Source organism: Anolis carolinensis, chromosome 5 (assembly GCF_035594765.1).
Source record: "Anolis carolinensis isolate JA03-04 chromosome 5, rAnoCar3.1.pri, whole genome shotgun sequence".
Taxonomy (NCBI): Eukaryota; Metazoa; Chordata; class Lepidosauria; order Squamata; family Dactyloidae; genus Anolis; species Anolis carolinensis.
The window spans coordinates 152,807,978-152,823,911 of NC_085845.1; the positions used below are offsets into that span (position 1 = coordinate 152,807,978).

Sequence of the window (15,934 nt, forward strand, 5' to 3'; positions counted from 1 at the left end):
GATTGCTAAAGTAATAGTATTTACTTACACTGCAAATCTTAAACTCTCGTATTGTCCATTCTGGCAGCACCGACTCAGAAAGCATCTGAACTATTAAATCTCCATAATATAAGGAATCCTGGTCAAAGGGCCAGTAATGGTCACATTTCACCTACAGAAGGGGAAAAAGAAACAGAAATTGTTTATTTGAAGGACACCTTTAATTTTAGACCTGTATTGTAACTGCTTGGCAGTAAGCAAAAGTAATATTAATAAGACATAAAACCCCAACTCTTCATAAACCACTTTGCAAGTTTAACACAGAGCTCAGCACATTTTGAATAATTCCAAGCATGGATGGTCAAATTTATGATGATGTTTTCCCTGGTAGAAGTATAATGCAGTATCAAAATGCAAATTGCAATTGTGGAATGATCCAGATGGTACGTTGAGAAAATGGATAGAGCAACCCACACTCAGCAGTACTGCGTGTATTCATTTTTTAAAACTACAACTGCCACGCCACTACAAACTTGGAAAAAGTGAGATGAGATATAGTATATTAAATGTAAGCAGATTTCTGACCTGTGCACCTTGTCAATCAGTCACATAACGATTAGCTGAATGTTGTACAGGTTTTGTCAACCCTCCCTGCCAACATGTTAATTGGGTTGTGTGAACTGATAACTGCTGTCTCTAGTCTTTTTGGTGCCTGAGAAAGCACTGGCATGAAATAACAGGAAATTCTAATAGCATTGTTAGGAAATTGGCACAAAAGGAAATACTTTTCCTGAGGGGACTGTTACAAGGCTGTTTGCACTTGAAAATGTATGTATAAGGTCATGTAGCGTATAGAGGCACTTCTTTATCAGCTTTGTTCATGACCTGTGAGAGAAAGGCAGCATACAAATGCATTAAATAAGTAAAAATAAACCAGTAAATAAACAAAAAAGTAAATAAATAAAATATTAAAGTTGGGTAGGATGCCTTGGTTACTTTTACTAGCTTTAGCTAGTTTTCCAGTCTTAACTCTTTCTGGACCATTCACTGGAACCTTTACTATACTTTGGTTTACTATAATGCATTGTTTGTGAGTCTGCACCTAAAAATAACATGGAAACATTAATAGCTATAGCTGAATGTGATGTTCAGAGCTGCAACTTAGGTAGGTAAAATCATACAGTACTATATGTTGAAGGGGTTGTACTGGCTGCCTATTCATTGAAAAACTCACTTTGGGGATCTGGTTCATTTAAGAACTAATAACAGACAGAAAGGCCCCTCCCAGTATCTGGATGCTATTTTTTCTGAGTATCTTATATTCACCTGCCTAAGGATGTGTGGTTGATGTTGACACTGCAGGTTTTTTTGGCACCAGTCTGTTTGTTTGCCCAGGCATTTTAATTCATTGAATAATTGATAGGTCTGTTTACTATATTTTCCTGCCTTTTTTTTGGTTACATGATCAGGAAATAGTTTTATATATCCTATATACCCAATATACCCTATTTTGGTTACTCATCTTGGTATTTGCAAGAGTGGTTTAAACATATTTCAGCAAATAAATTAAACTTCATCAAATGTAGTGTTGTGTCATATTTGCCTGAAGGCTGCAACTCAGCAAAAATAGTATTGCCTTGATCTAGAGAAACTCTTCCTCTGAAAGCATATGATTCAGAAGATGTTGCTATCTTCAGAATAATGGGGGAGAGGAGGAAGAGGTGGTGGCAATATTCACTTACACCATCTTCCCATAGTAACTTCCCATGCTGTAAGATCTTACAATTCAGAACAGCAGACATTCAGGAAATGCAAGGAATTTGTGGAATAAATGAGAGCTGCTTGCATGAATGGAAGTTTCTGTTTATAAAACTCCACATATGCAATATCTGGATTCAGTCCAAGACTTTCTCTACACTGGGCCAAAACCCTAGACTCATTGTGGATGCATTATGACACACAGAGGCTTCCAGTGAGTATCTTGGGGCTTCAGGGCAGCCTGGACTCTGTGTGATTCAGTTCAATTCACTGTGCAGATGGGACACTGCCACCATCACTATTTACTTGCACTGACCAGCACAGAAAAGGGGATGAATCATGCCCAGGTTGATTCGGCTCCTGTTACACTTTGATTGTTAAGGTTTCTTCTTAATATCTCTTTACATGGGACAAAATAGCCTCATTTTGCCACTTTAAGCCAGGGCTTGGACAGGAACTGCTGAGCGCCATCAGATGATGCATGACAGGCCCCGATCACATTCCTCCCAAAGTGGAGGTGAAGCATCAAAATGTGCTTCCTCCTCCACCATGGGGAGGAAAGTGTTTTTTGGGTAGCTCTGACAGAGCTACCAGCACTTTCCTCTCCCTTTCCCCATATGATGTGGGAAAGGGATGCAAGGCAATGCATGTTGCTGCGAATTGCCACCCATTCTCCCATCAGATGGGGACAGGGATAGGGTGCCAACGTGCCATGTCCTGTCCCCACCATGTGATGGGGGAAGGAGGGAGGGCACGCGGGGCACCATGAGGCACTCTGCGCGCCTTCCCTTTCGTTGGCAATTGCCATGTGCAGAGGTCGGTAAAGATTTCTGGTATTTGCAGTTCAGGGCCTGATCGCACAACAGAGCACTACGATTCCACTTTAATCACTATGTTTCCATCTTATGAAATCCTGGGATTACTGGTTAAGGTAGGGCTACTTAGAAGTCTCAGCCAGAGAGCTCTAGTGCCTCATCAGACTAAAATCCCAATATTCCACAGGATGCAGCCATGACAGTCAAAGTAGAGTAACCACGTTATCATACTGGGGCCTTAACATGGGCAGCCCCTGCTCTTCTGGCACCTGTAGAATTCTGGGAAATGTAGATAACAGTGGGGCCTTTTGAATACTCAGCTAGAGAAAGTCCTCCTTCCCAAACAACATTTCCCAGAATTCTGCAACCTCTAGAACAGTGGTTCCCAGCCCTTTTTTTTACCAGGGACAGGTTGACCAGGGACCACTTTGACAAAGGACCACTTGACTAGGGACCACTCTCCAACGTTAGTACCAAAAGGGTTACGAATGAGGTTTTGGTTAACTTTAGATTCAGTTTGGTAATTAGGGGTGCTGATTCAGAAAATTGCATTGGATAGACCACATCAGCTCTAGTTTCTGATTTAAAAAAACATATGCCATCCAGTAGTCTGTGTGTTGTCAAAGGCTTTCATGGTTGGAATCACACGTTGTTGTGTGTTTCTGGGCTGTATGGCCATGTTCCAGAAATATTCTCTCCTGATGTTTCGCCCATATCTATGGCAGACAACCTCTGAGGATGCCTTCCATAGATGTGGGCAAAACGTCAGGAGAGAATACTTCTGGAACATGGCCATACAGCCCAGAAAACACACAACACCACCATCCAGTAGTCGCCATCTGCTCGCCCACAGAAAACCATATTTAATAATCTAGAGCTGATGTGGTCTATCCAATGCAATTTTCTGAATCAGCACCCCAAATAACCCCAGGAACAGGCCTAAAAATGAATACACCAAGAAATTTTTTTTGGTTGAGCTGTGTTATTATCCATAGTAGTAACGGACCATATTTTAGTTCTTGCAGACTATATTTTAGTTCTTGCAGACCACTGGTGATCAATGAACCACAGGTTGGGAACCACCTCTCTAGAAGAATGGGGCTGCCCATGTTAAAGCCCCAATGATAAGGATACAATACTGCTATGATTATACAGTGTGATGGGGGCCTTGGGGAGAGGCATCTAGAATTTTAGCCGGAGAGTTCTGGTGACTCACAAAACTGCAAAATCCAAGGCTCCACAGGATGCAGCCATAGCAGTTCAAGTGGAATCATGGTTTTATAACTGTGTAATGTGAAAGAGCCCAACTGAGGACTAGGCAACCCCAAGTTTTCTGTCCAGAATATCATTCGCTGCATTAGGACATGCTTGGCTTTCCAATGGAGTGCTGCAACAGTTTCTCTAAGCCAGAAAGCTAATTAGATTTCTTGTGCAAGTCCTTTTTTTGGTATATATTACAAAACTCTTCCTACAACATGGAAGGCAGCAGGTCTTGACCGTGGTTGCATTGTTTTAATGCTAGTGTGACATACTTTTTAGAAAAGTAATTAACTGACAGGCAAGAAAACTATTTACTCACCCGGCCCTTCTCAACACACTGGGTTACCATGACAACATTGTGAACATTCTGTTCCCATGCCATTTTCCAGAAATCATCCTTTGTGCCAGGCAGAGGTCCCTGAGTTGCGATATATTCCCTACGAAAATTATTGCCCTGCAAATACAGAAGACCATGATTAGTTTAGAAAGTGCCATAGTAACCAGAGACATTTTTCCTAGGTACCTATCTAACGAAATAGAACGCCAAAGACCGTTGTAATGCTCAGGAGTAGAATGGTGTCTGGAGAAGGGGAGAAGCACTGTGTCATATTATAGGAGTCTATTACAGGGTGACAAGGTGATTTGCCCTATCACTTAACCCTTAGCAGGTTTGCCTTTTTATAAGTTAGTTCTCTTGCCCTTTGAGGTCAGCTCTTAATACCCAAAGAAGAATGCAAAGAAAGAGAGCAGGACTACCTTAAAAGGCAGCCTGAAGAAGAAATGACTCATGATTTTGAGATTTAAAAAACTAGTGGCCATGATGAGCAAAGATTCTTTACTGAATTTCTCAAGAAATATTTTATAATAGAGACACTGATTTTCCTGACTCCATACATTTTTAAATGCATTCATTAGTTCTTCGTAGAAGTGAATTATCTTGTGGCCTTTTGTGGGACCCAAGTGCATCTCTCTAAAACAGGCATGGGCAAACTTTTTTGCCTTGGGGCCGCATTGTGGGCCTGGCTGGGAGGAGGAGGCCAAGAGGGAGGGCAGCCAGGCACACAGTGGGTGGAATGGACCCAGGAGGGGAGGGCCTGGGAGAGGGTGGGATCAGGAGGGGATGGGGCAGGGCCTGAGTCATCCTCAAGTTGTCCTCCTGGCATAAGGATGGGGCTGCTCAGACCATCCTTATGCCAAGAGGAAAATGAGACATGCTGCGACTGCCCCGATCCTCCTCCCCAATACTCCTCCTTTGATCTTTGGGCAGTCCTCTCTCAGCATTATGCTGGGAAGGCGGACAAGAGAGGCAACATCCGAGAGCACTCTGAAGGGCTCTCAACTGCTGTGTGCTTTTCTCAAGCCATCCTCCCAGCATAAGGACAGGGTGGTTCGCACCGTCCTTATGCCGGGAGGAGGGCAAGACACGCGGTGGCTGAGAGCACTCCAGATGGCTCTCCGCTGCTGTGTGGCTTCCTCCCCTGTCCTTTCTGCATAAGGATGCGGTGGACTACTGCGTCCTTATGCCAAGAGGGCAGAGAAAATGAGGAGAACCTGAGGTAAGCGCCCAGGGGCCACATCCGGCCCTTAGGCCTTTGTTTGCCCATGCCTGGGCAAAACAAAGGCCTAAGGGCCGTTGTTCCTTTCTTTTCACAATAGCTCAGTTCCTTTCTTTTCACAATAGCTCTCATTAGGGCAAAAGTGACCCAAAAGGTTTTCCTGCCAAATCCAGTGCACAGTACGCCCAATAATAGAAGATGGGGGAAAGAGGACAGATCATCCCCAGCCTAAGCAGGGTATCTAAGTGGACTGGAGTTAACAATGAAGAACACTTATCTAGATGCTAGGTTCAAATTTTCCTAAATTGTGAGACTCATTGAGCGACCATGGGCCATATCACTTTTATCACAGAATGAGGGAGAGAAAAATCATGCATGGCACCATAGCAACAACAATAATAATGTAGGAAAAGTTGAATGAATAATAGGATACAATATAGCCTGAACTGAAATGCTTTTGAAATTCCCACAAACTGTATGCACCTCTCAAAATTAAATGTCTATAGCAGTCTATTTATGCAGAAATAAAAGATAATATTGGTGAGTACAATTGTGAAGCCCAGCCCCTTAAGGTACCAAATTCAAAAAGAAGAAAAAAATGAAGCAGCAACATATGATTGGTTGGGAGTCGAATATACAGATCATAGCTATCAAGATGTAACAAATCACTGGGGTGTTGTATGGTTTCTGAGCTGCATGGCCATGAAAATGCTGCTAGGACACAGCCATGGAGCCTGGAAAGCACACAACACCCCCGTGATTCTGGCCCTGAAGGCCTTCAACAAAACATTGTATCAAATCACTTAGGTATAGGGATTGCAAAGTTGCATTGCATAGTAAAAAATATGCATATCCCCCCCACCAATTCCTGTAAAATCTGTTCAGATGTATTTGGTACCTTTTGGAAACAAGTTCTACAATTCTCATGTAGATCTTGGACCCAGATGAGCTGTGGGATTAAATAGGGAGTACTTTCTGGATGACATTTATTATCGTGATGTATAGATTTGGAGTGATTCAACTGTTCTTTATGAGAAATGGCCCAATGGAATCTTTGGCAGTTTGGCTTCAGTGCAAGGCACTTTTATGCTTTCAGGCTGAATATGTTTTCAGACATTGAGTGCCAATTGTAGTAAATATTGGTACAAGTTCCACAAAGATAGTGATGTCTTGACCTTGAATAGTATTAATACTGCTTCGATAAAACTAAAGCAAGTCCAGTAAGTGACCTTAAATGATAATTGAATTCGAATTCTATTCAAACTACTCAGAGACAATTTTCAGAATTTGGTTTAAAAGTACACATTCATTGTTGTGGAGGGCAGAGCTGAGCTAAGATGTCTACATTATTATGAAATGTTTCTTTTTTAAAAGGACTATAAATAGGAAATATAATCTCACTTACCGGGACATAGCTTGCATTAATATAATCAGAACATGGGTCATCATCTACATTTGAAAGTTTTACTCTTGTTGTGTCATCTGAGGGGAGAGATTTATTAGAAAAATATGAGCAATATATTCCAACTTTAGGTTTCATTTATTTGAATACATACACAGAAATGGAAATCTACTGAATGTTCTACCTAGGTATGAATAGGGACACTTTATTTTATTATGTGTATATTTATATAGTGCATTTCATGTAGACATAATAAAATCACACTGATAATTCAAAATATTGAGAAACACATATAAAATTACTTTTACAACAAAAATAATTAACAAATCATGTAAACATAGTTTAATATAATATGATGTTTCTTCATCATGAATACATAGGCATCTATGTGTGAAATATAGTAGGTAATATCTTTCTCCCTTGCTTGTTCTTTTCCCTGCACGTATTAGAAAATGTACATAGACCTGTATGGTAAATAATGGTGAAGGATGCACTCTTGACCATCTGCATGGATAGAGATCAGAGGTTGTTGCATGTTACATAGAGCAATAGAATACTATGCATGATAGGGTGGGGCCATAAGCTATTTAAGGCCTGCCACCTCTTTGGATATTCTCTTGTATTGGATCAAAAATAAGCATGTGGATCACTGGAGAGACATGTTTTTGTTCCTCAAAGGATCATTTTTTGTTGGTGCGGAGACTATGAGACTGGCAGATAGCAGAGAAAGAATATAAAAGTTTGGGGTACACCTTGCCACCATTCCTGGGGATGGGTTGGGGAAGTAGCATATGTTTGAGGTTGTCCCGAAGTTTTGTTCGCATTGATAAGGTCCTGGAACTGGGGGTAGAAGCATCTTGGGTTTATTTTTCAAGTAAATGGCCAGCCAGGGAGCAACTCAATTATTGGAGTTTCTCTTAGACATAGGTATTTTGCCAAAGGAAAGGGCAAGAAGGTAGTCAAAGGTTGACACCTGGCTAGGCTGAACCCATATCAGGTTGCTCCCACCTCTTGCTCCTTTCCAGTTTTAGCCTAACTTAAATAGAATATAGATCAAATAAAGTGGTCCTTATTTAGCCCAACTTTCTATGTCCAGTCCTGTTATTTCCATGGCTGGTCTGCAGATGAAAAATCTATACACTCATTGAAAATAAAACCATATTTCACTTGTCTCATGTCCTCAAGTCATGAAAGAATTAGTCTTGCAATAGATTTTAAATTTATTCTGACAGATAAAGAAAATACTGCCTTCCAAATCAGTAATGTTGGACAAATGATATACGAACGTATTAGAATCAGCTGAGCTTTTGATTTCTAGAGCAAGTACTAAATAAGAAACTCTGTTGTTCATCTTCTAGGACAGATCATATAAAAACCAGCCATGCATGTAAAGGTTGCTATTTATTGTTACATTTGCCTACCATCAATAGTGACAATTCAGCAAAATTGCTTTAACAGCTGAAACTTCTCATAACTGGGATGAACGCTATCAAACTCTGCACTTTTGGCATGTGGAATGAAGTGAGAAAATTCTCTTATTAGAAGTTTTATAATATGACTATTAACATGTAAGGCCTTTTGGTGGAAATGGTGCTTTGTTGCAAAGGATGGTGTATTAAAATGAACAAAATAGCACATCTTATGTCCCTCTGTTTTTTTTCCCTAGGAAGATATAAGGAAAATGGAATGGAATGAGTGAGATAGAAAATACTCTGGACTTGGCTACTCACAGGGCAATATATTATTATATCGATTTTTCCCTCGGTTCTCTGGAAGAAGTGCAATGTCACATGACTGGTTTCGACCCACATCTTTCAGATCCTGTGACAGGTCATCAGAAAGAAAAGAAGAGGTGAAGACAGTTGAATTATATTAATATATGACCTCTATATCATATTAGCTACCTAGGATGAAGGAATGAGAACTGATGTGACTGATAAGTTTATCACATGAGGAAAGCAAAGTGCGATTACAACAGGACAGCAGTGTCTTTGGCTGGGACTTATCATGATGCTACTCCTCTCTTGCAACTCTCCCGGTGGGAGACAACCAGGAATGTGTTCTTTTAGAAGCACACATTAATGACCAAAAGAAGAGGAAAACTCCATGTGAAGTTTCAGTAAAGATCTGAAACTAAGCAGTTCTTGATTCTGCTAAGGGATTTAGACTTTGACCCTTACTTCTCTTATGACAATTTCTAGTACCAAGTTTATACCCAATAATAATAATAATTTTATTTCTTACCCACCTCTCCTCATGGTGCGAGACGAGTTAAAGAATGATTAAAACACATAAAACTGCAAAAACACTACAAATACACTTATTAAAATGTACTTCTATAAAAGCAACAAAGCTGATAGCCACCATTTGACAAGTCAAATGAAGCTTCTGCTTAAAAACAGGAGGACTGGCTTAACACGCGTGACTAAGAAGGGTTTTGGAAATGTATGAAATGATGGAATTCTTGGTTAGGATAAGACAATGTAATGTTCCACGCTGGCTAACTGCTCCTGCTAAAAACAAAAATAGTACAACACACTATGGGACTTGCAGCCATGGGGCTAAATCGAACTAATAGCCCTGGATAAAGTAGTCCCACCGAATCAATGGGATGTATGTGCTATTTTCCATGGTTCCATTGATTCACGATTCCCTGATTTTTCAGGGTTCCATTGATTCAATGAGTCTGGTCATTAGGACTAGCAATTGGAATTACACCATTTTTAAAACTACAGTATGTCAAAGAAATAATGAATAGTCCATTTCTCTTATGTCTTCTATAAAAGAGGACATATCTGCTTAAAATGGGTTCTGCACAGGTTGCATGCTGCTCTGCCATCCACTAAAGGTCAGTTGAGATGGAATAGCACCAGATACACAGTACTGGTTACACATTATTAGTGAAGGAGCAAGCATAGGAGAGTACAGCTACTGTCTTAATGTTTCCTCAATGCAAAGTAAAAGATACCCGGTTTCCTTCTTCCTCTCCTCCTTTCTTTTTATTTTTAAAACTCTCTGTAAGACTTTAACACTAAAGCGATGGGGTCCAAAAATACTATTGCTTTGCTCAGCCTCAAACACAATCAGTTTCAGTTGGATTTATAATGATTGCTCCCCTGGGAAACAGGAGAATGCAAAATTGGGAAAGGGGGGAGGAGAGGGTGGAGATTTTTGTAAACTTTGTTCCACCTGAGTTTGGAAGAAAGACAAATACAGGTGGCAAAATCCTTTTGAATGAGTCCATCATTAGTTGCTAATTGCTGAAAACTATTAGGTGGCATTAAAAGACCTGTATTTGTGAGTCTGGACCTGTTATACTGTTCTCTTCTTTTGAAACTTGATCATTAGCTCACCATATTGGTTTTCTAAAAATATAACTTCACTTCCTTGCATAAACTACGTAGGCACCACTGGTCTAGACACATTGACGACCTCATCATAAAGGCCCATGGATTTCCCTGCCTTACAGTGCCCCTCATCCCATGGGGGGAAACATTACTGCCCTGCTTCCCCCCCATTTCTGAGAAGGTAAAACGGGAAGGCGCCCATGTTGCTGCCACAGTGGTGTAAACCGCTTCCTTTCCTTTTTTGGTACAGAGCCTGATTGGAAGTTCTTGTGAGTCGTGTGAAGGGCTCCGTGCTGAAAAGGGAGGTCAAGTAGCATATGATGGGCAAATCGTCCCGTGTGATGAGGTGGTGAATTGAACTGGACTTAAGTAAATGTATTGAGAATAGTAAACAGAAGGGATCAACCAGTCATTCAGATGTGTTTGGGAATGCTTTTCACTTTATTTGTCCTTACCTCATATTCCTTTGACAGGAGGTAGTTGGAGTCTGCTTGAAGTTTGGTGAAGTGCATTTCAAACTGATTTACTTTTATTGGGCTAAAACATTCAGAGGAGGGGAAAAAAAGCAACACACCATCTGTTAACCCAGCAAGAAACAAGGAGTCGGCAGAAAAAAGGTGTTGTCTGCAATGACTTAGCTTACGTTTGCTTACCTGGAAGTTTTCCGGCTCCTTTAAGTTGTTGGAAATAAAAAAGAAAAAAACAGGTCAGTTGGCGATGAAGTTCAATGGCTTGTGCTTAAGGTCAAGAAAATATTTTGACCTTACCCTTTCTGTCCCATGTTCAAATGAACAGATAGCGGCCTGTCCCTGCGAATGCTCACTCTTGCTGTTGGTCTTTCCAACCCACTGCTGCAATACAAGAAATTGGTGAGCATTACAGCTTGTGCATTAGCAAAGTGAATTGTTTTGTCAAAATACTCTTCTGCCATCAAAAACAAATTAGACTTATTGCAAGAACAATTCTAGAATGCTGCCACAACATATTCTTTGATTTTGCTGCTGTGTTTAGTGCATGAAGCATCTCAGTAATGAATTTCATCTTACAATCCTTCCTCTATAACGTGACCACACACAAAACAAACCCATCCATTATACAACATTTAAAACAGTTATGGAGCTAAGAATGTATTGTGCCACTCTTTCAGAAGATGCAATCTTTAAAACAGTTCTTACATTTAGTAGATGTTTCTGTTATAAGAAGAAATTGACATCTCATTATATATACATATTCATCTCCCTTTTGATTTGGAAATAGATAAATGAGAATTTCTACTCACTTTACTTTTCGTCTACAGACGAGGAATGCAGTCACAGCCACCAGCATAATTATCAGGAATAAACTAGCGCTCACTCCTTCTATAACTCCAAATGAAGGCTCTGAAATAATATAGTTACATCAGATTTAGATGCAGAGTTTTAAGGTTACTCCTACTTCCTGAAGTTCTCTGATGTAATTAATAGTGAGAGTCTAAATAGGTATAGACATACGCTGGAATCTACACTTCAAATTGATCAAAGATGTTTTGCATGCAGGCCAGTTAACTTGCATAGCCTCCAGAAAAGTAAAAATGCTGCCTTCACTTCTGCAGAGCTTCACTAAAGAGAAAGCTGAAAGTCTAGAAGTGAACCTCTGTATATATTCCAGTCAGTCAATGAGGCTACTAGTTAGAACCAGCAATTAATTAGACAATGTGCAATTTGCTCACTTGTGCATATTCTTACATCTTCATATGAATGGGCAAAATTAATACCATTATGCACGTTCTCTTAGTGGTTCAGTTCTGTCCCCTCATTAAGACCCTCATTGAGCATCTCGAGCTCTGAGGATTACCTGGGAAGGACTTCCTCTGGAGCACTGCAGAACATCCAAATACTTGGGAGTTACCCTGGACTGTGCTCTGATTTACAAGAAGCACTGCTTGACTATCAAGCAAAAAGTGGGTGCTAGAAATAACATCCTACGAAAGTTGACTGGCACAACTTGGGGACCACAACCAGACACATTGAAGGCATCTGCCCTTGTGCTTTGCTTCTTTGCTGCTGAATACGCATGCCCAGTGTGGAATACATCTCACCACATTAAAAAAGTGAATGTGGCTCTTAATGAGACATACTGCATTATCACAGGATGTCTATGCCCCACACCACTGGAGAAATTATACTGTTTAGCCACCTGACATCCCCCGGAAGTAGCAGCCAGCAATGAAAGGACCAAGGCATTGACATCTCTGGCCCATCCCCTGTTTGGGGATCAGCCAGCATGCCAACACCTTTAATAAGAAATAGCTTTCTAAGATCTACAGAGATACTTGTAGGAATACCTCAGCAAGCAAGAGTCCAAAAGTGGCAGGCTAAAACCTGGAATCTCAATCAGTGGCTGATGCCGGATGAGATACTACCTCCTGGGCACCCAGAAGACTAGGTGACTTGGAAGACACTGAACAGACTGTGCTCTGGCACCACGAGATGCAGAGCTAACCTTAAGAAATAGGGCTACAAAATGGAGTCCATGACATGCGAGTGTGGAGAAGAGCAAACCACAGACCACTTACTACAATGCAGTCTGAGCCCTGTCACATGCACAATGTGCAACACCAGAGGCATTCCAAGTGGCTAGCTACTGGTCAAAGGACATTTAGTATAATGTCAAGTTTTTAAACTTTGCTTGTGATTTCAAATACATTACAACTTGTACCCTTGGTTTGCTTCTGACATGATAAATAAATTAAGACCCTCCCTTTTACGCTTCATAAGAGCTACTAAGACTATATTATTTCATTGAATTTGTAGCTTGAGTTAAAATTCTTTCTACATTTTTCTGCTTTTGAATTTAATGTATGGAATTAATTTCATTAATGTGAAATGTTTATTATAACTTGAACTGTTCTGTATATTTTGTAGCATTTTAAAGATATATTTTTATTAGAAGTGTAAATTTATTATAAAAAGTTACAAAATAAATTATGTACATGACATGGAGTGTAGACTGAATTTATGTTAATAACAATAAAATGATGAAACACTGCTATGGAAAAATTAAGAATATGCAATCTAAAAAGACCACTGATTTTGAATCATTCTAAAAAAAAAAAAAAAAAAGTAAAGTAAATCAACATATTGAGAACAAATAACCCATCCATGATTGTACTTTGTCTACAAAATTGTTATTTCAGAAAGTTATGTAAAAATACCATCTTTGAATAAATGTAGTCAGTTGGATCCTAAGAAACACTTCTAAAAATAATTTAATTTCCCATTAAGCAGTGCCCATTCAAATTCTTCTAAACAGCCAAAATTTGTGATCTTTTATAATGGGCTCTAATGAAGGAGGCAGGTTCATACAGCAAGGAGATTAAATAATTCCAAATCAGCTGATTCTATCATTCCTTTTATATACATTAAGAGAAGCATTTATAAAGAAATACCATATCCCACAATTTTTGGATTTTATGTAGGCTGCCATCTACACTCCCATATTGTGTGGTTTCATAATGCTGTTTTATTGCATTACATGGTGATGTAAATGGAGAGAAAGATTCCCCTCCCCCCCCAAAATGCATGCATGTTTGCACAGGACCCCAGCCACACAGGCTAAATCCAAGGGTTAGTAAATTTATTGAAATCAATGGGAAACCCCAAAATACTAATTTTATTAGTCAGGTATAGATTCAATGGTTCTAATCTAGCTGGGATTAGCAAATGGATTTAAACCAAAGCTTGCAAAATAAAGCAATACAGTGGATTCCAAAGCTCTGTTGGCTTATTGCAGCTATGTATGTATGCATGCCTGTGTGCAGTTTTCTACTCACCTCTTTCAACCTTTATAACCTACTATTGATTCAAACTGGAGAGAATTTACTATGCTAGCTAGAGGATTAGTTTAATGCCAGAACCATTTCTGGTAGTTGTGTGGGGCAAGGGAAATCGGAAATATGTATGGAAATGCATGTATGGAAATGCAGAGCCTTTGGAACAAGCAAGCAATGACTTCCCTTGACACTGAACAACGCTCCAAATGAGGAACTTTTGAATTGATATTTAATTTTCATTAAATAAAAAGGATGCAATCTTTTTTCTCAATGAGATTCCCAGATACTGAGTGCTTGCTGGAGTTTCCTGGATATCAGGTCCTTACTGGAAGTGTTCCTCTGGGTGTCAGAAAAATGATGTTGGAGGAAAATATTGATGCGTTCAGTAGTTTTAATTACTATTATCTCCAAGGCTGGTACACTCATTAGCTTAGTAAGAAGTGCGTGTTACACTTGTGCACACACTGATGTACATTTGTGCACTTCACTGATGTGAAGAGAACTTTGGAGAGAATTAGAGTATGCATGTGTTTGGACCTAATCTGCCATCTGGAGTAAGAAGAGGCCACCACCAGAACTTCAAGGCCACCATCAGTACTTGTGAGCTATAGTGCTCCACAAGCTTTCAAAGCAATGGTGTACATCTTGGAAAATACCGCCTATGAGCTGACCTTGAGTTTTCCAAAAGCCCCAGCAGCCATATAGGAGATATCAAACTTCCCCATATATACCTGTGTTATAGGTAAGGTTGTGTGGGATGTGAGCCGTACTCGGAATGGTAGCAACCAGACCAACTTGGAGTAAAGAAGGTTGAGAGGGGACATGATAGCCATGTTTACATATTTGAAGGGATGCCACATTGAGGAGGGCATGAACTTGATTTCTGCTGCTAGGACACTGAGCAATGGATCCAAATTTCAGGAAAAGAGATTCCACCTCAACATTAGGAAGAACTTCCTGATGGTAACAGCTGTTTGACAGTGGAATATGCTGCCTCAGAGGATGGTGGAGTCTTCAGAGAAGATTTTAAAACAGAGTCTGGACAACCATTTGTCAGAAGTGTTTTGACTATGTGTTCCTACAATGGATCACCTTTGTGATCTCTTCCAACTTTATGATTCTATGAGCTGCTATATACATTTAACATCCACTCATTCAGTCAATAAAAATGTTTCCCATCTTCTCTCAGTAATAGGTTGCTATATTATGTGGTTGTGTGGATTTTACCAAATTCTGGGCTCTTTTACTCAGTTTCTCCTTGCATTTATTTTCGTAATACTAGTTTAGAAATTCAAATCCCTTGCTTGTTTTTGTCTCTGTGACACCTAAGGGGCCACCTTTGTGTTTTGGCTCTGAAATTGTAGGGAAAGGGATGGTGCTGACCTGGCAAACTTTACACATTTGAATTTAATGAAAAGGACCTTGTCCCCTGTCCAAGGTACCACAGTTCCTGTACAAAGTCCTATTTTGTACCACTGTAGCCAAAGCTCATGTTTAAGACAATTCCAAATGTCTTATATCTAGAAGGGGGTAAACCAACCTGATTCTGTAGTGATTGGCAAAGAGAAATAGGTATCAGAGAACAGGGGTTCAGGAAGCTCTTTCAGATCTTCTCTGAAGAGTTGTGTGAATGCCCGGATGCTGATCCTGGTAGAAAAATAAAGGTTTTATGTTAGATCTCCCAGGGAGGCATAATTTATCATAATAGCTCTAAATGGATGAAAGTGCCAAAGTTATTATGGAAGCAACTGCTTTGTGGAGTACAAAAGGCTGCAAAGTATAATGAAGTATGTAAATTCAGGGTGCTGGCTTGTCACTACTCTGTTCTTTCTATAACCGTTCACATTGTGATTTGCATCTCCCACTTTCAGAGTCAAAAGTGATTTAAAAGCCAAGGTACTGTATCAATATTTCATGTTTTACTTTGGGCCAAACTACATATGATGTAGATGATCCCTGGGTGGATATTCTCATGCCTTTTTCCTTTACCTAAGAGCAGATGTAGG

At 39.9% G+C, this 15,934-nt stretch overlaps 1 protein-coding gene across 2 annotated transcripts in view; it reads right to left on the minus strand.

Annotated features, from left to right (window-relative positions):
• The window catches only part of ptprb (protein tyrosine phosphatase receptor type B), a 96,106-nt gene that overhangs the window by 12,832 nt on the left and 67,340 nt on the right, over positions 1-15,934 (minus strand). For both annotated transcript variants that reach the window (XM_008110945.3, XM_008110946.3), the window contains 9 exons: positions 15,469-15,575; positions 11,397-11,496; positions 10,885-10,968; positions 10,771-10,788; positions 10,573-10,654; positions 8,501-8,591; positions 6,774-6,850; positions 4,132-4,266; positions 29-151 (listed from right to left, as the gene is read on the minus strand). In XM_008110945.3, the coding sequence (XP_008109152.2) occupies positions 29-151; positions 4,132-4,266; positions 6,774-6,850; positions 8,501-8,591; positions 10,573-10,654; positions 10,771-10,788; positions 10,885-10,968; positions 11,397-11,496; positions 15,469-15,575 (817 nt within the window). The remainder of the gene's footprint in view (positions 1-28; positions 152-4,131; positions 4,267-6,773; positions 6,851-8,500; positions 8,592-10,572; positions 10,655-10,770; positions 10,789-10,884; positions 10,969-11,396; positions 11,497-15,468; positions 15,576-15,934) is intronic.